This window comes from Anopheles coustani, chromosome 2 (assembly GCF_943734705.1).
Source record: "Anopheles coustani chromosome 2, idAnoCousDA_361_x.2, whole genome shotgun sequence".
Lineage (NCBI taxonomy): Eukaryota > Metazoa > Arthropoda > Insecta > Diptera > Culicidae > Anopheles > Anopheles coustani.
The window spans coordinates 37,928,013-37,949,606 of NC_071289.1; the positions used below are offsets into that span (position 1 = coordinate 37,928,013).

General features: G+C 45.8%; 1 protein-coding gene across 1 annotated transcript in view; it reads left to right on the forward strand.

Annotated features, from left to right (window-relative positions):
- The window catches only part of LOC131264356 (neuronal cell adhesion molecule-like), a 205,102-nt gene extending 190,271 nt beyond the window's left edge, over nt 1–14,831 (forward strand). The window contains exons 5-8 of the mRNA XM_058266660.1: nt 8,818–10,977; nt 11,044–11,430; nt 13,934–14,476; nt 14,554–14,831. Coding sequence (XP_058122643.1) covers nt 8,818–10,977; nt 11,044–11,430; nt 13,934–14,476; nt 14,554–14,831 — 3,368 coding nt within the window. The remainder of the gene's footprint in view (nt 1–8,817; nt 10,978–11,043; nt 11,431–13,933; nt 14,477–14,553) is intronic.
- The last annotated feature ends 6,763 nt before the right edge of the window (nt 14,832–21,594 follow it).

The window sequence follows — 21,594 nt, forward strand, 5'->3', positions numbered from 1 at the left end:
ATATATTAAACCTACAGAAAACATCAATCAGCAGAATATGGCAAAATTGGTCATATGCAAAATACTTAAAAGATTAAAAATAAAAATGAATTTGAAGTCGTGTTTAAGAGCTTACGTTCAAATTCGCAATTTGTTTGACACAAACAGTACAAAAACACAATCTCCAAATTGGGTGCTCAAAATATGGAGTTTTGTGAAATCCTAATATTTCTTTTAAATCACTTCCCATCTTGAAAAATATATTTTTCGTTGGAAAACGTAACGAATGCTGCAAATAAAACTCCCATATTACCCATAGAAAATTATGACAAAGGAAACGACGTCAATGGCTCCTTTTTTTCCCCGACCGGAAATCCTCGGAACCGGGCCGACATTTATTCCTCACTCCATGTGCGTCCCAGACTAATTGCATGAATTCCCGCGTGCACTTCGGAACACCTTCGAGATTTCGCTCCTACGCACGGCTTCCACTCCGAGCCCATTAAATCCGAGATGCGACCGGAGGCTCGTAAAGAAAAACTTTACCCACAGTTTCAATCCTTCCCAGCAGCGTAAGTTGCAAATGATAAATTTCTCAGCCGTTTTTCTCGGCCCCCTGGGGGGAGAGAGAGAGTCCTCCGGAAACGCCGCATGTGCGCCGTGTGAGATTTTTTTGCGCGCCAGCTTCAGCGGCGTTTGTTCGCTCGCGCGCATACATCTCCTGCACAAATTTGCTGCAACCGCGAACTGTACGCGGAACGGCTGCGAGGGCGTCGGAGGCAAGCGGGGAGCGTGTGACACGCGCTCTTGTAGGCGTCACGATTCGAACAGCCTCCAGGACGAGTGACATCCTTTCAGCAGCGGGAATTGCGTTGCGTTTCATTTAATTATGCACGGGGAAAAAATCTAATTGAAGTTAATTTATGCGACAGACAGAGAGCAGCCTCCCCGTTCGCTGGGGGACATTCGAGCGCGCTCATACACACAAACACACATCTACATAATTCAGAGTTCGAGGCGAAGCGGGAGATAACAAGGCGGAAAAAAGTGCGAAAAAGAAATTAAACTTTTTTAAATTAAATTTTAGCAGACATCACAATCGGATGCCAACATTGACGTTGTTTCCATCGAACGCCGCGAGTCTCCCGTCACTCCCACTTCTGGGTTCGCCCTTTTGCAACTGTTGGAAAATTGTACAAAAGGACTACGTTCGATTTAATTTTTTATCTCATATCCAGTCCAGGTTCACTTTTTTCCATCTCGTGCTCGTATTGATACCAATGTGAGCTTTTTCTTATCCATGCTGGCAGAAACATAAATTGACACAGGCACACAATGGTTTCTCTTTTTTTATGTTTTATGATTTTTGATCCATTATAAATTCAAATACTGTGTCCGGCCCCTGTCAAGTTACGGCAAGTTACACGATTTACCATTTGCTGGTAGGGGTTGGCCCGTCCATCTCAGGCTAGATTGATTCACTTTCGATAGTGTCAAACTTTCCGAACTCCTATGCAGGATATTTTGTTGCTTTAAATTTGTGCTCTCTCGACCGTGCTTTGATTAAATGATTTCGGGTGAAAGATAGTACATTGAAACCATGCGACGGTTTGTGGGACGTGTTCGAAAGCTAAAAAGGAAAACCATTCTCTTCCCCAAAACCACCCAAAATTGACTGCTGGCAACCCCACCCTGAAGGAATTCACTGTTGACCTTGATGTTCGTTAGACCTAATTAGCGAAAGAATAAAGCAAAGCAAATACCGGAACTGTAACTCGAAATGAGTTTTGCAAAGTTGAACGAAAAAGTTCGTGCTCGTTTGCTCGTTTGCCAAAATATGCCAAGCTGGCTGATAAACAAAACGGTACGAAAGCCACTGGCGAGGGTTGGATTGTTTGAATCGAAACCCCAGCGCAAGGAAGCGGTAAAATGGGCGTGAAGATTGTGATTTCCACATGGCCGCCCGTACTTGACGTAAATTCTCCTCCGAATCTGGAATGGATTAGGCTGGAAACCACCATGCATTTCATCAATTCCTGGTGTGGAACGACGTTGGGTTGGTTCTTCAACTCGATGGCCGACATTCACCGAGCGGTTTCATTTCGTTTTGTTTGGTTTGTTGCTATTGGGAATCGGCTGTAACTAATTCGGCTACACTGTATGTTGTTCTCGCCAGAAGCACGTACTTGTGGCAATAATTAAAATGTGGAAAAGATTACGGTTCTGCGCACATGGACCGTGCGCTGGGATGGCGAGAGATTGTGTACTGCTATGAGGACAAAGCTAGTGTTTGTTTTAACAATGTAGAAAGTCCAAACCATTTATTAGAATGTGACAAATTGGCTCTTTTCAGCTCGGATCCGGAGAATGACATTTAAAAGTTATCTTTGTTCATTTTCTTAAGATACTAACAGGCTACGTAGAGGAGTGAGAGAATTAAAGTAAAATTGTAAAGATTAAAGATTAAAGATGCTTACAAAACCATTTAATCAACTAAAAATAGTGTTTAGCTATGAGACAACCTCAATGTACACATTTAAAAAAATCTATTATGTGAAAAAACTGTTTATTAACTATTTTCAACAGTAATTTCAAGAAAGTGTGGACATACCTATACTTAAAAGTCATGATGATCTGCATTGTATAGAATGCAAATTACCGGTTCATATTAAATTTAGCTTCCAGCTCCTGTTCCTATAACACAAGACATTCTAAATCATAGAAAGGAAGATTTCTTTGCAGCACAATAAAAAAACAACCTTATATACCTATGACGTGTACCCAAAGGGATCGCATCTTCACCATGCAAACCCATACGAAGAAGGTCCCGGTGCAAAGTTCATCTAGATTTTCCTTTATGGGAGTCAATTCACCACCGGCAAAACATAGCACGTCTCTCGAACGGCCTGGCTCGAAAGTACATCAACACTATATTATCGCACCCATATATTCAGAGATGTGGAAAGCTAGTTCTCCGGAATAGAGTCCTGCGTATCCTCAACCCCCTCTCCGACATACGGATGACCCGGAGGGTCCAGTCCGGGTGGGATAGTGTCACATTATCAATTAACATTTTCCGACAATACCCGGTCGTCAGATTTTCGTTTGAAGAGGAGGTGTTTTTCGAAAAGATCAGAAACCGAGTTCGAACGGGGGGACGTCCTCTACCATAGTTCCGTTCTCCACCTTACATGGTTCAGGGTTGGACCTGGATAGATGGATCTGTGTTTGTGCCGTAGGCAGAATGAAAAACGATATTCGGCTGTCTGTTATCTGCCGGAGACCCGGTGTATCGGTTCATCTCCTCCTGGCGAAGCGTTGGGTGTCGAGTTGCCATCAGATTTCTAGATATCCGTGTGTTCTGCTTCTCTGTCAGCACACTAACGCGGGAAAAGAAATAAAGCGTCGAACATGTCTGATCGTTGGTGCTATAATTTCACCGTTCTACAATGTAATAATTCCAGCAAAACCCGGTTTATTCCGATCCGCGCCCACTCAGCATCCCAAAAACCGCTGACGATTGGTGCTGACGCGAGCGCTGCAATCAATCATTAATCGATGAAAAATAAACACTCCCGTGCGTGTTCGGTGAGATGATATCCGACACGCTGATAAAAAAAAAGGCCAGCATCGTATCCACTTTGCGTTGCTGCTGCTGCTGCTTTTTTCAGCGTTCTTCCGCTGCTTTCAAACAATCGCACCCACGCGCGCGCAAACATACTTCCGCCTGGAGCTGAAAGGAAATGACAAGCCAAATATCTGAACTCCCCTGCCACTTCCCCCGGGTGCTCGGCATCCACTTCCGGCCAGAAGTTTTGCATTCAGTCAACACAAAACTTCAATCAGCGACTATCGTCGTTCGGAGGAGAATGCTAACGTGGCAGCAGCTCCTAGACGACTCCCCCCTCGCTCACGTCTTGTGTGTTGCCTGCTCGGCCCCGCAGTTGCTCCCCGGCCCATGTGACAGAAGCTCGCTCGGTTCGCCCTGAGGAAGATTGATGTATGAACAGCAAAAAGGATTTATCGCCTGCCGAACATGAGAATTATTATCCCACCCGGAAGCTCCGTCTCTCCGTCAGTTCTTCGAGGATGGGCCCGATACGTGTGTGTGTGTGTGCGCGTGTACCTTGCACCCGTGTTGTCAAGCCATCGACAAGCCGAGGTCCTGTGCATATATGCTCGGATATAACCGCACCTCCGATTCCGCACGCACACATTCATCTCCTGAAGGGGGGACTCACATTTGGCCAGCAAGAAAAGCTGTCCTTCAAACGAAGCGCACGAAGCGAACGCAATAGACGAGAAGTGCAGAGCATTCTGAGTCAAGTGTATTTACTCCGCTTTCAAACAGAACTTTGACACGTCCCTCCTCCCTTATCATGCCCGTAACGTCGACCGGACCGGCGTGTCGTATAGACTCAGCTACAAATTCTCACCGTTCAGAGGCTTGCGTGAACGTGAAAGCGGTTCGCTCCTCACACCATTCCGATCCTCATCCTTCCAATGTTCCGGCGATTGGTAATCGCTGCTGTTCTCTGCCAATGGAGAGGCACTTAGAACTCAAAATCCAGACACACAGGCTGGACACTACACGCTCTGGATAGGTCCAATACAATAGACGGACCCCTCTCGTCGAGGGCATCATGCATCGTTTCAGTTCCTGGTCAGAATTCTCATAGACTTCTGGTCCGCTTTTGGCTATACGCAGAAATGAAAACAACGATTCATTATAGCGCCCCAAAACGACCGCACGTCCCGCTCCCTTGCTGATCAGAAAACCCCGAAAAAGGAGTTTTTGGTTCCGAATCGGCGATCCGATTCTCGCTCGAGCGAGTGTTTTGAAATCTCACCACCGACTCTAAAGTTCGTGTACGGTAACCTCCACCGGCCGATGGATGAATTCGGACGATGATGGTGGAGATGATAGCGATGATCATGATGACCATGATGCGAGCAGCGATGCAGTAAAGAACAACTCCTCTGGGGTATATTTCGGTTAGTTTCCAGTTCCAGTTCCAGTTCGTACCGATGGCGTGGATTCGGCACGGTTGCTTTCCAGGGGTAAAAAAGGGCCCCGGGAGTAAAATTTCAACTCAACCGACGGGCGCGGGTGTCTTTCTGGCGAGTAGCTCGACCCCTCACCACCACCCCACCCCGTGTAGAATCGCTTTTCATACGTGCACTTGCATTGAAAATCTACACTTTTCTGATTGCTCGGAACCTCGGAAAGAAGGGCCTCTGGAACCTCTGCTACTGACCGCCTGCACATATTGCCCCCGTTGACGTATAGGAAGAGCGTCCGATGCCCACTTGTTCGAGCGAGTTTTTGATAGTCTTCCCGTTGACACCCGCCTTTGACCGCAATGGGGGTTCGTTAGGTTTTCCATCAATATTTCAAACACACGGACGCCTAACGCACGTCCTTTTCCTGCCGGCCGGGTTTGGTTGGTTGGTGAGTTGGTCGGGGGGAGGGTTTTTCGGCGTGTGCGTGGTGGTGAAAATCGATTCCACCGGTGTCTGAAACCGGTTAAGCTTAGGAAATTTTTTAGTTCCCCGCCCTCGATGGCGCAAACCGGCAAATTGCGCCGCTCTTGTACCGGTGGTTTCCGAGAAAAACGAACGGATTTTCATTTCAGAGTGGAACAACAAAAAAAAACATGGGCCTCAGAGGCCATCACTCTTGTGCTAGAGCTTTTGTGAAACTGGTTCCATATGTAATGGACATCCACGGGAAGCGCTACACAGAGTAATCGGAAACGGTGTTTCTGGCCGCAATGAAATCTGGATCGCCGTTGGTCAACGCAGACGACGGAAGAAATGCGCTAACGTTGTCACGAAAGAAAAATTCAACGCAGAGCGGAGTGTGCAAAAAGAAAAGCGAGTTACAGAAGATCACTTATAGAAACACACGTTTGGCACGCGTATGTCGTTATGACTAATTGCATTACTGGTGAAAGCCCTCTTGGAACCGGTTCTCCGGTCGGAAACTGCTCCAGAACCAGACCGGTGAAGCGCAGCATACATACATATATTAATTGCATCCGAGGCAAACAACACGTTCCGTCTGCGCTCGGTCCGGTACAAGATGGTTACGGCCCTCCGAAGAGGACGCCGCGGTGAGGTCGAACCGGTTTGCGTTGTGGCGAACGAGGTACTGCCCTCGGTATCCTACTCGCCCCTCATCCAAAAGAACTCCAGCCACTTGTCCATTAAGAGATGGCTCGTGGATAGCCGCGATTTACGGGCGGACTTTCGTACGGCATACGGACCGGCTTCCACCACCACCACCTCGTACCAGCGAGCTGCTCACTTTTGATGGCCACTTTGACACGCGTCAATCAAAACGGTAACTGGCGCGCTCCTGGATGCTGGCAAGCGTGGCGCTACTTGTTGCGTTCTGAAGGCGATGGCGAGCACAGGCCAAAAATCACGGTACGAAAAGTGTGGGTTCTGGTGAATTTATTTAATCATATCAAGAGCCGAAGCGCGCTCCTCTCGAGGGCTGTGATTGACTGCGAAACGAGCGCGGCATCTGAAGCAATTAAGCTTCACACGATTATTAATGAACGCGAAACAATTCTGGAGCAAGCTCTCGACCACTCGCTCTCTTCGGTATTGCCCCGTTCCGTGGCGGAATGTAACAAACCGGAACCCCTGTCATAAGATTCGCCGCACGTGGTCGTCAACTGTCGAGGGTCGAGCGTAACAGCCGCTCGACTGGCCGCTAACGTACCTTCCTTGCATTTCCATGACAGGAAAATAAATTAATTAAAACGCTTTTTCCCACCCACCCTGGCTGGCGATTAATGTGGTAAATTCTTTATTCGATTTAAAGTGCTTCGTGGAAAACGTTTCAGCTATTTTTATTAAATAGATAAAATATTTGTCTATGGCCGTTTGTTCCTCAATACCAAAGTTCGTGATAAATTGTGAATCCATCAAACCTAGTTAAACCCGTTTGAAAGGACAAAAAAGAACTGTCTGTGGTTTTTGATAGCTTGTTGGTTTGATTGTAATTTTTTACCACACCGCATTTTACAAAATAATATGCTTGCTTCATTGAAAATTTAATTTTAACTCATTAGTTAATAGTCTACATTTTCGTTCGTTCGTCTCCAGAAGAACCGGTTTTAAAGTACCCTTGAATGTACAAAATGTAACAAAACTAATTAAAAAACAAAAATACAAGTGAACTGCAGGAATAACATTTAAAATCCAGTTCTTCAAAAAATTAAATATTTTCTATTTTAAAAGCATGTTAATTGCAACATGCTTCAAATTAGCCGAGTTACATTGGGAAAAATCCTTAACTTTTATTATGTTTGTACTAAAATAATCGAAAGATCACAAAACTACATCAATTAGAAACAAAAATGATGAACAAACTTATTGAATAATATCCCTGCACACAAGCCTTGTGGGGATTTGGTTCTGTTGATTGCAGAATAAATATCTTTCAATGAAGCATCATGCTTTCGCATATTTATTTCCTTCGACATGTGTTAAACTACCATTACATGGCCTTTTATTGCGACCTCAATCTATAAAATTACCTGCCCTTGTGGAAATCACTACAAAGATCCTTCAAATCAGCCTTCCGGGCCACAGTGCGTTGGGACATTTCATGCCGGATGTTATCCCTTTTGCACATGGGCATGTTTATTTGCTAAAGCACCTTCCATTGTCCAAAGCTTACGTCATCGGTCGGTCGTAAACCAACGACCTTCGAAGCGGCAAAGCCTAGCTTTGGCTAATATTTATCTAGTCGAGATAATCATTGCGACTGATGAGACAAATCCCTTAAACTCATTTGATTGCCGTTGTACTGACCATCGGTACACCGTATGCCTTTTTTGTACGTGTGTGTGTGCCTGTGTGTGTGACCTTCCTGGTCGTTGGGGTTTTTGCCGGACAACCGGAACAATAATCCCACCATCTACGCAACGAGCAAGTAAAACGGATCGATAGGCAAAGGGCCATAACAATACATTTCCATTCCGCAGCGCACAATGGTAAAGGATTTGACTGAATCCTTCCATCTGTACGGTGGAACGAAGGAAAGTAGAGAAAAAAACACACACACACACATAACAAGTGGAAAGGAGTAGCATTCCTTGTCAAAAAACGAACGAGCCGCTTCTCGTTACTCTCGAGAGGGCTACTTTACGGGCAGGAAATCCCAATGGCACCGAACCTACTCTAACCGAAACGAATCGAGGACATTGTCCATCGGAATGGCTGGACATACAGCACGACACAAAGAGCAGAAATGTACACACACACACAAACAGCAGTACAACGGTTGGACATAAAAAAACTTGTTGAAACTTTCGATCGCAAGGCGGTCCCGGTTTTGTGGTACCGGAACCACCCGAGCGCTTAGGAGTGGAAGGACCGAAAGTGTCACTACAAATCGGTCCTCATTTACGACAACGCTAAGCCAACTCCCAGTCGTTTCCTCTTGTCCACGCCATGGTTGTCCCACGGTTCCCGAGATTGAAAGGGCTTCGGCTTCAAACAATTTGACCCGAACATACGAAGCTAGATATTGCGACATGCTGTAAAGACCATTGCGAGAGCATGTTAGCGACAGTTGGGGTGCAAAAAAACACGGACACAAACGGCCATGCTCCAGAGTGGAGTACAGAACTTTCTTCTTCCTCACACCCGAACCTCGAAGGATTAGCACGCCGGAGAACAAAACCGCCAGACAAACAACAGGCCCGGCTAACGGGAGTTCAGATCCGTGTTAAAAGTTATTGGACAGATAAAAACTAACTGCTTGTTCTCTGTCGATGCCCTCTTTCTCACACACTCTGTTTTCTTCCTTTTTTCTAGATTATCCAAGGGTGAAGGTAGGACCGGAGAACCCACTCCGGGTGGAGCGCGATAGTACGGCAATGCTGGAGTGTGCCGTCGACTCAAAACCGAAGGTACCGAACGTCCGGTGGACACGCAACGGGCGTCTGATCAGTTCCTCGCCATCGCACCCGATACAGCGCGTGTCGGTGCAGGACGCCGGAAACTACGCCTGCTCGGCGGACAACGGTCTCGGCAAGGTCGGCGAGCAGATCATCACCCTCGACGTGCTGTTCGCGCCGATCGTGGTGATCGAGTCGAAGACGTGGGAAGCGGAGGAACGCTCCACGGTGACGATCCGCTGCAACGTCACCTCCAACCCGCCGCCGGTGACGATCGAGTGGTTCAAGGAGGGCAGTCCGGACTTCCGGTACGCGGGCGATATCCTACAGCTGCGGGACATCAAGGCGGAGCATGCCGGGCGGTACGTGTGCCGTGCGGTCAACATGATGAAGCCGTACAACGGGAAGATTGTCGAGCGCGTCGGCAACTCGACCGTGGCGCTGCTGGTGCGCCATCGTCCTGGGCAGGCGTACATTAATCCGAGCAAGCCGGTCGTGCACGTCGGCAACGGGGTGACGCTCACCTGCTCGGCCAATCCTCCCGGTTGGCCAGTGCCCCAGTTTCGCTGGTTCAAGGACGCAATGGGAGAGCTTTCCAGCACGAAGACCATCCTCGCCCAGGGTCCACAGTACGTCATCCCGCGGGCGCATCTTGGCAGCGAGGGTAGCTACCATTGTCACGCCGTCAACGAGCTGGGCAATGGGCCGATGGCGACGATCAACCTGGAGGTGCATCAGCCTCCGCAGTTCATCGGCAAGATGCAGCAGCACATGACGAAGCGCATCGGGGACACGGACTTCTCCGCCACGTGCCAGGCGCAGGGTAAGCCCCGACCGATGGTGCGCTGGCTGAAGGACGGTCGAGACATCACGACCGACGCCAACATGTACCGCATCAGCACGAACAACAACGACGCGCTGCGAGGCATAGTGACCGTCCAGAGTACGCTGCTGTTTCAGGGAAAGGCTCGTCCGCATAAGAACCAACTGCTCCCGAGCGACCGGGGCACGTACACCTGTCTGTTCGAGAACGAGGTCAGCACGGCCAACGCCAGCATGAACCTACGCATCGAGCACGGCCCGATCGTGCTGCACCAGTACAACAAGGTGGCGTACGAGATCAACGAAAACGCAGCCGTTGTCTGCCGAGTGCAGGCGTACCCGAAGCCCGAATTCCAGTGGCAGCTCGGCACCAACACGGCCGCCCTGTCCATGTCCTCCGATGGCCATTACGAGATCAACACCACGACGGACAACAACGACATCTACACCAGCGTGCTGCGTATCAACCGGGTCAAGCACGAGGACTACGGTGACTACACGTGCCGCGTCGGCAACTCGATCGAGACGATCCGCGCCCCGATCCGGCTGCAGCCGAAGGGACCGCCGGAAAAGCCGACCAACCTCGGGGTGGCCGACGTCGGCTCGAACTACGTCTCGCTCGTGTGGGATCCGGGCTTCGACGGAGGCATCACCAACACCAAGTTCTTCGTGTCGTTCCGCAAGGTGGCGATCCCGCACCACGACCAGGTGAAGGAGGACTGTGGCATCGTGCAGCAGGTCAGCTCGGAGTGGATGGAGTACGACTGCCAGCGGGATGTGCCGTGCAGCGTGACCCCGCTCGATCAGTACCAGAGCTACGTCTTCAAGGTGAAGGCGCTGAACAGCAAGGGCCACTCGGAGCCCTCGAACGAGGTGGCAACCACGACGAAGATCAGCAAGATTCCGGTCCCACTGCACGTCGGCTTCGATCCGGACACGAAGCAGCTGGGGTTGAGCGTTGGCGCCACCTGTCTGGCACTGATCGCCGTCGTCGAGACGATCGGATTCCACGAAAGTCCCATCGCCACCTGGCAGATCGTACAGTCAATCCCGCTCGCTGTGTCGGGCAGCGGGACCACGTACAAGGAGCAGGTGCTGGAAAACATGTACTCTGCCCGGCGCTCCAGCGGCCGTTCGATGGCCAGCGACGACGACTTCCCGATGGCGCTGGAGGAAGAGATTCCACCGAAGGTGCGCGTGAAGCTGTGCCTCAAATCGAGCCACGAGTATTGCGGCGAGTACATGGATGCGGAAAGTAAGTGAATCAATCCACCGATCGGATAAGCTCCCTGTACTTATCATTCTCTAACTCCCCTTCCAGTTGGTCCAGCTCTGATACAAGAATCCTCGTTCATCGCAACACCAACGCTTATCGCGATCGTTGTGTCGTGCGTTGTGTTCGCGCTGTTCGTCGGCCTGATGCTCATGTTCTGCCGATGCAAGCGCAATCAGACGAAAAAGTCCACCCAATCGAAGGACTACGAGATGGACTCGGTCCGTCCGTCCATCGTGGCGCAGCAGAGCCAGGCGCCGCCACCCTACTACCCGACGACGCCCGGGCTCGACAATAAGGCGCTCGAGCACTCGATGGACCTGGCGCTGGCGCTCGAGGATCAGAAGACGTCCGTCTACGCGACCCACAACGGGTACGGTTACCACACGGGCACCAGCATACAGGTGGCGAGCCACAGTCTTCCGGCCAACGAATGTAAGTACCACCGAGGGCGTTTTCTCCCCCATTATTTGCCCAACGAGCCGTGTATGATGATGGTAGTCGTGTGTGGTGGTGGTTAAGATATTCGATTGTCTATCCTACAAATGCAGCTACAAGCATTCAATGTTGAAGGTTTCTGTACGGATCCAATGCGCTTGATTTTCGGTAGCTCTATCAAAAGTTTTATGTAGGACTCGCTCATACTTTTCCCGTTTAGATCCACCAGGTGGCTGTATTTTGTTTAATTTTCGCGAACATCTACATCATGTACATACACTTACACGCACACGCACACATACATCCGACGCACCTCATGTACACTAGCATCATCCGAGAGACGCTAGGATGTGTCTGAAAACGACGACGTGTCCACTAAAAAGTGAAGGATTCCCAGAACCACCTAAACTGATTTGGTTTTTTTCTTTCTTAATTTCCTTCGTCGAAACTCGACACTCCTTCCCGATCTCTTCCGCGGATTTCCCACTAACGCCATAACCGCCACAACAAAACCCCCGTTTAACACCATATCACCACGAAATCGCTTCTACTAACTCCAGGACTAGCAAGCGCCATTACTTCCATTCCGGCAGGTAAATAGTAAGAACAGTAATTCCTTATAACCCTCCGCTTTAGTGCCCGCTGCACCCACTACTACCGCTCTGTATGTCTGTCGGAAAAGATGTCGTCCGTCCCGCTGCAATTACCTCTCGACCGGTTTTGTGTATTTTGGTTTTCGTTTCCTCCTGCACTTTCCTAGATGGCCGCTAGACCACTTTTCATCACGAGTTTCGCAGTTCGTGCTATTGCAAGACGATCGCACGTCCTTTACCGATAGCGTGTTTACGTTTAGTGTGTGTGACTAGATGCAAACCAACTCTAGGATTGCGGGGATTATTTGCTGTATTTAACTTTGCTTGCTGACTAGTATTTGACCACACTTGTTTTCTAACTGTTAGTGTTGTATGACTTTTGGAATGCGCTTCAACCAAATGTAACTTTATGCTAGCACCTAAACATAGGATCACGACCATCGACAAGCCAATGTTGATGAGTATGTAATTTGTTTTTTATATCGTCTTCACTAATAAGCTGCACCCAAATGCATGTTATGGTTTTATTTCATGACAACTATCGTTTGCTCATTTACATTTCTCCACTGACAAACACACATCACACAAATCATCACTCCAATTATTTTCATGTACGATTCTACAAACGTTGGCACCTTCCATTAACACCGTACGATATGTGGCACTATATCACATTACTGTATGTCTCACTTTCCCTATCGTATGTCTCTGAGCCTATCCAAACTGTGCTGCTTTATTGATAACAGATTCCTCACCTGCAACCAGTCATATGGTGAATTTAGATAAAGTAAAACTCCTCCAATGCTATTTCCAACATATGGTGGTGGTGTAATATGGTGAATTTAGATAAAATTCTCCTATTGCTCTTTCAAACAATATGATAGAACTATATTTTATAGAAATATATTATCATAGTCGTACAAGATGCGCTTACTGTGCACGATTTAAATATTTAAAATTAATTGCAAAATAATTTACGGACATTGAAATGCATCTTATCTTTTGATCATAACCATAAAACACTTTTTTAATTATAAGGATCTAATATTTGTTAAACACTCAAACCATTCAAAAGAAACATTGGTAGTTTTAGAAAATTCACAAAAGAAAAGTTCATTTTCAGAATAGTCAACTCACTTTCAATGCTTCAATGAGACATAGTGTTTGTAAAGAGCATTTTTCACTTTTTTCCCATTAAAAGGTTTAAACAAAATTTGCTTTGGTGCCCTGGTTTAATTGCACTAACGTTAAGGGCTGGGATAAAAACTTAATCCATCAGTTGAGCTACACTCATTCTCCCAGACATGGAAAGTGGAACATTTTCATATACAAAGTGTATGAATATGTAACTCACGTTCTCAGTGCACAGTCGTGTTTGTAGCTGATGATATAATCCTCGGGAAACTGGGTCAGCCGAGAAACAAAATTGAAATAACATGAACAACACCCATCGAGCTGACGAAGCTGCAAAGGAAATAAAAACATTAAGCCATCGCGTCTACCCCTTTTATAACCTGCTTGCCACCAAATCCCATTATACTGTAAATCGGTAGAAACAACACAATTCCTTGCACTTTTTCTGCACCCCAAACTTTGAATTTCTCTCTCTGATCCCGTTTTACTGTTAATCCCGTGTGTCCGTATTGTTCCTACCGGAGGCGACTGACGGTGCGACTTCATCCTGAATGCACTCACCACCCCCCACAAACACACACACACACACAAAGTTTCGATATCATCCCGTCTTCCTGGCACAATTGTGTATGGTCGTTTTGCACACCCTCGGGCGTAGTTCTGTCTCTGCTCTGTGTTTCGAAAACCGCGCGAAAATATCCTCTACTAAATGTGGCACTGTTGGTGTGTTTTTTTCTTTCCCTTTCTTCCATTCCATTTCCCCCGTTCCGTAGGGGTTACAATGGGTTACACGGAGAACAGCTACACGAACTCGAACAACGGCGGCAGCGTCAACTCGCAGGATTCCATCTGGCAGCTGAAGGGAGGCGCACCACCCGGCACGACGACCCTGGCCATCGGTCTGCAGCCGCTCTCGATGGCGGGCCTACACGGTGGTGGGTCCGCGTACGCCACCACCACCACCACCACAACGGCGGCCGGCGCCGGATCAAGCACGCCCGGTCTTGTTTACGGCTACGATCCGATTGCATCGCACTCGAGCATCTACGGGGCCGGGGGCGCGGTGACGCTAGCGGACGAGTACAACCAATATCCGCATCCGGCGGCCACCCCCAGCCAGCACGGTGGCGAAGACGATTACCTGCACCACCACCACCACCAACACCACCACCAACAACAACAGCAGCAGCAGCAACTCCACCATGTGGCTGCACTGCGCCAAAGCCAGAATCCCTCCCGACAGCAGGAGTATTGCGGTGATTCCTACGCGTCTGTACATAAAGCAAAGAAGCGATTAGACCAACCATCCCATTTCGGTAGGTTTGCCCGAGCGAGGTTCCACCGCTCCCTGTTGTCCACAATGCCTCATGTACGGGTTTTGATGTCATTTCAGATTCATCATATCACGACGTCAGCGGTCTACCCGATCCCTACCTAGATCAGCATCAGCAACAGCACCAGCTCGATCAGCAGGAGGACAGCAAATCGTCCCTGCTACAGCTCAATCACCCGCAAGACCACGGAAGCTTACACCTTCACGCCCAACAGCAGCAACAGCCGTCGTCCTCGCAGCAGCAGCAACCGCAGCCCATCTACGAGGACAACCTGGAGAGCGGCTACTCGACGCCGAACTCGCGGAATCGGCGCGTCATACGGGAGATAATTGTCTGAGAACAGCCCCGGGTGCGGTTCGCGGATAGCGGAACGTGCCTGTAAAAGCTGGAAGTGCAAGTGTGTTTATCCACATTTCCAGCCTCCCCTTCCCCCTCCTTCTTCCCACACACCCTCCATTTCCACCTATCCCAGCAATTGCCGGGGGTAACAAACACTTCCTGCCATCGACACGAACGAGGTTGACACGAGGGGAGAATGGATCGCAATGATTGTGAAGAGCCGAACAAAAAATCGAATCGGATAGAGCCAACAAAAAGGAGTAGGAATAACGGTAGCACACACCATCATTAGCGGATCGATTTACATAAAATGAACACCGGAACGCGCGGAAGGGGCATCGGATATCAATTAAAAGCTAGAAGTAGCTGGGACGATAACCGCGTTTTGATAAACGATGTTGCAATTGCTGCCCACTTTGCTGCCGCACAACCACCACCACCTCCCCCAACTCCTCCTCGAATAATCGTTTGCGCGCAGGCACGAAGTTATGAATGTATCTCGATGCATTATTGCTTCATCGATACGGACGGGCAATGGATGGGAAAGCAAGGACGGCAACAAAAACCCGATTTGGAACATCGATCCGGGCTCATAAAGCACACCGCGTACCAGAGCCAATTGCGGTCATTAGTTTGTTACACAGTTTGCGAGGCTAATTGTTTAGCTTGACACTTTAATTTAAGTGCCAGTGACACGGTACGGCCTCCACGGTGGGAAACCCGGGCAACCGCAAACGGGGTCTTTTAGAACTGTTTTTCCTCCCCCACTCAATTTTACATAGCGCGTCCATCCCTCAGCATTACGTTCATTTGCGATTAATTATTGTGTTGTAGCGCCATTTGCAGACAGTTGACCCTGTGTTAAGTGCGGAAGCCAGAAATCGGACGAACGAACATCAAACGATGGCCACCAATGAACTCGCTGACGGGGTAAATGTGTGCGGTTCGAAATGAACTGTGTACAGGATAATAGTATCCCGGTACTAATCCCGCAAAAAAAAGCTAAAACGGTCCCAATGAACAACGGGATTGCGTGTACTATTTTATTATTATGACTATTATTGTAACCACCGGCTCTTCTCGTACTCCCGCGGAAGTTTGAAGAGCGTTCTTTTTATACCAATGATTAGAATTAGTTTGCGCATTACTCATGGGAGGCTCCTGGTTTGCGGAAAGGCTTACACCACCGGTTGCCTGGCCGCTCTATCGGCCAGCATGGTTAATCAAATACATCCACGATTGTCGTACTACCTGTCGCGCGATGGCCACCATCTCCACTCGATGACTTTTCAATTGAAGGGATACTCATCGAAAACAAAAAACAAACAGATAGAACAGAAGAAACCACTGGCATCAAAGGTACGATGTGTACTCACACGTGTAGTAAAACCATTTGTAGCTACTATATTACCTAACCGGAAATACACACATACACACACGCATACACACAGACAGTACTCCATATGTAGCACGAGCACGTGGTTTACGAAGTAAAAAGACGAGGAAACCGAGTAGGCCAGCACACACACACACACACACACACCCTGTATGGATGGAGATGGGTGCTACGATTTGCTAACTCTAGTCCACTTTTAAAACCGTATAAAATGGAGTTAAATATGTGCCCTTAAAAGTCTAATCTTACACCCGCAGCACGGATCGACGATCGATCGATCGAGTGTGTGGGGCAATCGCGCAGTAGCAAAGTAGCATTATTCTAGCAAGTGACTAGGCAAAGTGTATAAAAAGAAAAACACAAACCGAGTGCATAAAACAAGCAGCATATTGGGCTCGACATATTGGTAGGTGTTTTTACTTTTATTTTTTAATCATAAAACAATTGTCCGGTGTATAGGTTAGGTGCGAGTGCATGATGGAATGCCTGCGTGTGGGTGTACAGAGCGAAAAAGGGAAAGAATACGAATTGGTTATCATAGAGAGATATCGTATCCCCTTTCGGCGTGAACGAGAAGCAAATGTGGAATGCATGGTGCATATAGACCTCATTGGGAGGGTAATGCGAGGGCATGTTTTTAAATACGATTTTATAGAACGAAAACAAGGGCGAACCATTTACCAGCTTTCGGTGATAACGACACTAAATCAAAGCTAAAGCAACACTTACCAGAGCTACCAGAACACACACAACAATTTAGGGAAAAAAAGAAGTTTCTATTGGCACCACGAACACGAGAAGAATCTCTATCGACATCCCCTTACTAGAGCCCTAGAGCTGGAAGCAAGTTGCACAAACAAAACAAGAACAAAAAAATCATCCTTCCTTTTGCGAAATGTGTGTGTGTGTGTCAAAACCAGCACTTCCTCCCGTAACATAAAATACCGACCAGAAGTAGAACAATAGGTAGAAACCATCCGAGCTAAGGCCGACGGCGCGTTGCAAACCCGAGTTTTTCCCGCCTTTGCCAATCCAATCTTTGCTACTCGCTTCTTTTTCCGTTTCCGTAAACTGTGCGTTTTGTGCGGAGCAATGTCTGGCTAAGTAAGTGGTGCATGTATCTGTTGTGTGTGTGTCCTGGTGTATAGGAAATATCGAATTTATTAACGCAAATCACACGGTTATTGCAAGCGCCGAAGAGAAGAGGTAACAAAACCGTTGCTGCGCATTGCAATTGCACATGTGTGGAAAAAGGAATAAGGAAAACACGAGTTACGAAATTACGACTGCATTAGAATTCCCTCCTTTCTCGTTGTCAACAATCTGCAAAGCACACACACACCGACTCTTAAGAGAGAGGCACCATATGCGTAAGACATTTTTGAAATACTCTTTAAATCGACGGCATACCGGAACATCCAGTCCGGATCAAACAAACAAATCATTTGCTGCAAACTGTGAGTGGTTTAGGCGATGTAGAAGAATCTTAACGATTGGATTTATGTTGGACTTAAAATTAATACTCGCTGCATTAAGGCATAAATTTGCATTTAAAATAATACTCCAACAAAAACTCCAGAGCGGATCAACTACTCTTAGGTTCAAATTTCAAAATTCAACCGACAAAACGCCTTTACACTCCGTGGTGAATAAGTTGGTGAGAGCTTTCCGTGGTGAGCTTTTAATACGGAGAAGCACCGTAATTGCATTTTTAACGCATTTTAAATCACAATTTACGCTCATCGATTCGAAAGAATTGATTTGTTTTGGTTCCTGTTTTGTTTTGTTTTGCGTATTTGTGTGTTCATATGCAATTTTAAAAATGATCTCGATCGCACAAAACAAAATTTACTTCATAATGTAAAACGAACAAGCATTGCAATCGGCTTTTCACCACTGTAAGGCCCAATGAGGCGAACAATTGTTTTGAACAACTAAAGCATATTACGGAGTTGCTGAAAATCGTCGAACGTTAAAAGAGATTTTCTTTTTTTTAATGAACATATAGAAGGCTAATTATTTTTTTAAATAAATCTAGATAGATAGGAATGCTTTTGCCCGCCATATGAAGCGAATGGAGCGGATGATTTACGAAGAGATATGAAAGTAAACCCCGGGAAATACGGCAATGTAAAAACTAGGTCGTAAGTGTAAACACATTAAAAAACTAAAACTACTAGACAACATAGTCCAAGTGGAAAACGGGTGCAGAGCGCACTCGAAGGAAAGATACTTTAACTTAGCGGAAGAAATCACTAAGACACACACACACACACATCTACACCAGAAAACGAAGAGGCGCGAATGTATTTAAATTACGAGATATAACTGGATCACGATGTTACAGTAATACAAAACAAAAACAAAATTATGCAAAGTGTAAATATATAGTGCAGTAAGAGCCCATCGCATAGAGGAAAATTTAAGCGGATTCTCCTATCATATACATATATACATTTAAAAAAAGCTGCAGTCACGTGAGAGATTAAAAGAGGAGACCTATATAGAGAAAACCCAGAGGAAAGTTCAGATCAGCTAGAACGCAAAGATGCAGGGGGGTTTCTTTCGGTTTTCGTGGAAAGAAGATCGCAGTCCATTGATATTCGAACATATGCGTAAAAGATCATTCTCTTATATACGAGAGATTAAAACGAGTCGTTTGATGATTGTGTTTCTGTTGTTTTGTTTTTCCTACGCGAACAAAAGAAAACAAATCGAACAAAAAAACTGGAAATGATATTTTAAATAAAGCAAACATGGAAAACAATTATCTGCGAAATATGTTTATCTGCGGTCGTAATCGCTTTTATTCCACCGAAAATTATTCAGTTACTTTGTCCACTGCTTGTTTGTTTGTTGTAGTTTCTTGCTGGTCTTTCCACCTTTTATATTTAAGTTCATTTTTCTACTCTTTACCCAAAAGTTATGTCTTTTTTGTCTCGGTTCGTTCGTGGTTCGTATCTTACTTTTCTTTTCTACAAAAAAAACTTATATTTTATTTTATTTGATATTTTAAATAAAGCATACATGGAAAACAAGTATCTGCGAAATGTGTTTATCTGTCACCGTATTCGCTTTTATTCTAGCGCAAATTATTCAATTTCTTGGTCCACTGCTTGTTTGTTTGTTGTAGTTTCATGTTCGTCTTTTCAACTTGTTTATTTAAATTCATTTTTCCACTCTTTACTTAAAAGCTATGTCTTTTTTTAACTTATCTAAGGTTCGCATCTCAATTTTCTTTTCACCTCATTTTTTGTTAAAAGCATAACATTTATTTTTAATGTTGCCGACAATCCACTATCATGCAACCCAACAACTTTTTCTAATACTTAACAGGTTGATAAACTTACACAAAAACTATTCACTAACACCCCAGCTGATGCAATTTATGTTCGGAGAAAATGAGTACGAACTGCAGCGATTTTAAAGGGATGAATTCATTCTCGCGAGAAAACTAACGACGCAAAGGTGGACAAAAGTTTTTCAATATAAAACACCGAAGTCCTTTCACTTTAACCACTTTGCTCGTCTTCGGTACGCAGAACGTTATAAATCGGTACATACTCTCGCATCCTTCGGACTGTGTTGTTGGAGTAAGTTTTCATTTCCAACCCTACCTGCCCCGGTCCACCGAGGGTGAAAAATAAGATAAACCTACCATCTTAGCCAATATGCTAATAGAAACGAGATGAAAAGACGCACTTATTCTTCATTACCGCTTGTGGATACACTTTTCCACGCAGCATATTTCACTACTGCGGAAAGTTTTTCCCTGCAGTTCGCGACCAGCACGGGGAACAAAACACCGGAAAAATACAATTACGGATTATGTACTTTGTTTGCAAACTTTACACGACCGCATATCATACCACGGTACATCTACCGTTACCACAAGTTTTTCTTTATAATGAACGAAGAGACAATGAAGCACCATTTGAAGCGAGCAAAAAAATGTTTCAAGTTGAAAGTCGTACTTAGCTTGAACTAGTTTCTTCTTGCATGTGAATTTTCACTTGTTAGCACATATGGCATACACAACAGGAAGCAGTTCCATAAAAAAGGTAAAACGGGATTTAAGCATACTAGCCATTGACGAACCGCGATGCACCGGAATGCATTTTGTATTGCAAATTATGACTTTTTCAATATGTCTCAATCTGCAAACTAAGTTCAGATAAAACAAATCCTAAGTTTAATACCGTGAGAAACACTTGATCTTCATAATCTAAAATCAAAGCTGTATATACAGATGTATCTTCAATATCAACAATAAGAATTATCGTTAGTCCACAACTAAAATTGGAGCATGTGTTCGATTAAGATAAACTCTACTTTCATCCAAATAAATACACAAATGACGACAATTTCCTTGGAGGGATACAAATTAAACTTGGTGATCCTTAAATGAAAAATTCTTCCCAAAGTTTGTCCCTCAATTACTGATAGTTTTGAATATTTATAACACTTTGCTACAAAATTATTTGTACAATGAAACATAAACAAATGAAGCTATATTTTATACTTCCCAAAGTTTGTCTTTCAATAACAGTACGTATTTAGTAATTTTCAACATTTTTCTACACAACTATTTTTACCATCAAATTACGTAAAAAAAATAATGTTTGTTATGCTCAGTAACCAACCTCCTTTTTCGTTTTTGAGCTTTAATAGCTCAAGCATTTTATATGTGGCAATTTATTGAAGGAAATTGTAAGAAACAGATGATTGTTAATAAACTTCCAGTCTAATAAAAAAATTATTTCCCATTCCAACTAGGGATTGTTTTTCGTCCCTGGTATGACAGATACGAAGCGAACATAGCCCAGAGCAACGCACAAACAAAACATACCACACTCCAACCTGTGTTCCAGCAAGAGTTGGTAAGCAAGAGATCAAATCCAGCGTGGAAAATTACATCCACCCTTCTCCGGTGAAAATCTTCCCTCGCTACGCTTCCCACTGAAGCATGATAAGCAGAGCGATCCTCGCGATGCCGTTAACGTTCTGTCTAAGTGGCTGCCTGTTTAAATGTACAGAAACAGACGAAACTACAAATGAGCACAAACAGCGACCGAACATGCCGCGTAACACACGTGGAGAAAAGGCCACGCTCGTCTCCATACGCCGGTAGTTCTCGGATAATTTATTTTTAGCATTTCCATGCACCACCATGCCTTTTTCCACCCCGGGGACGCGTGTAAGAAGTGTAACAATTGGGTTTTCCGTAACCGTATGTGAAGTGCTGTGCGTAATTCCATTCCAGCTGAAACGTACATGGTTATGGCTAATGTATTTGAATCATTTTGAAAAACTAATGTTATGCAACTGTGGTAAAATTCAAAATTTAAATTGAATAAATAACGTG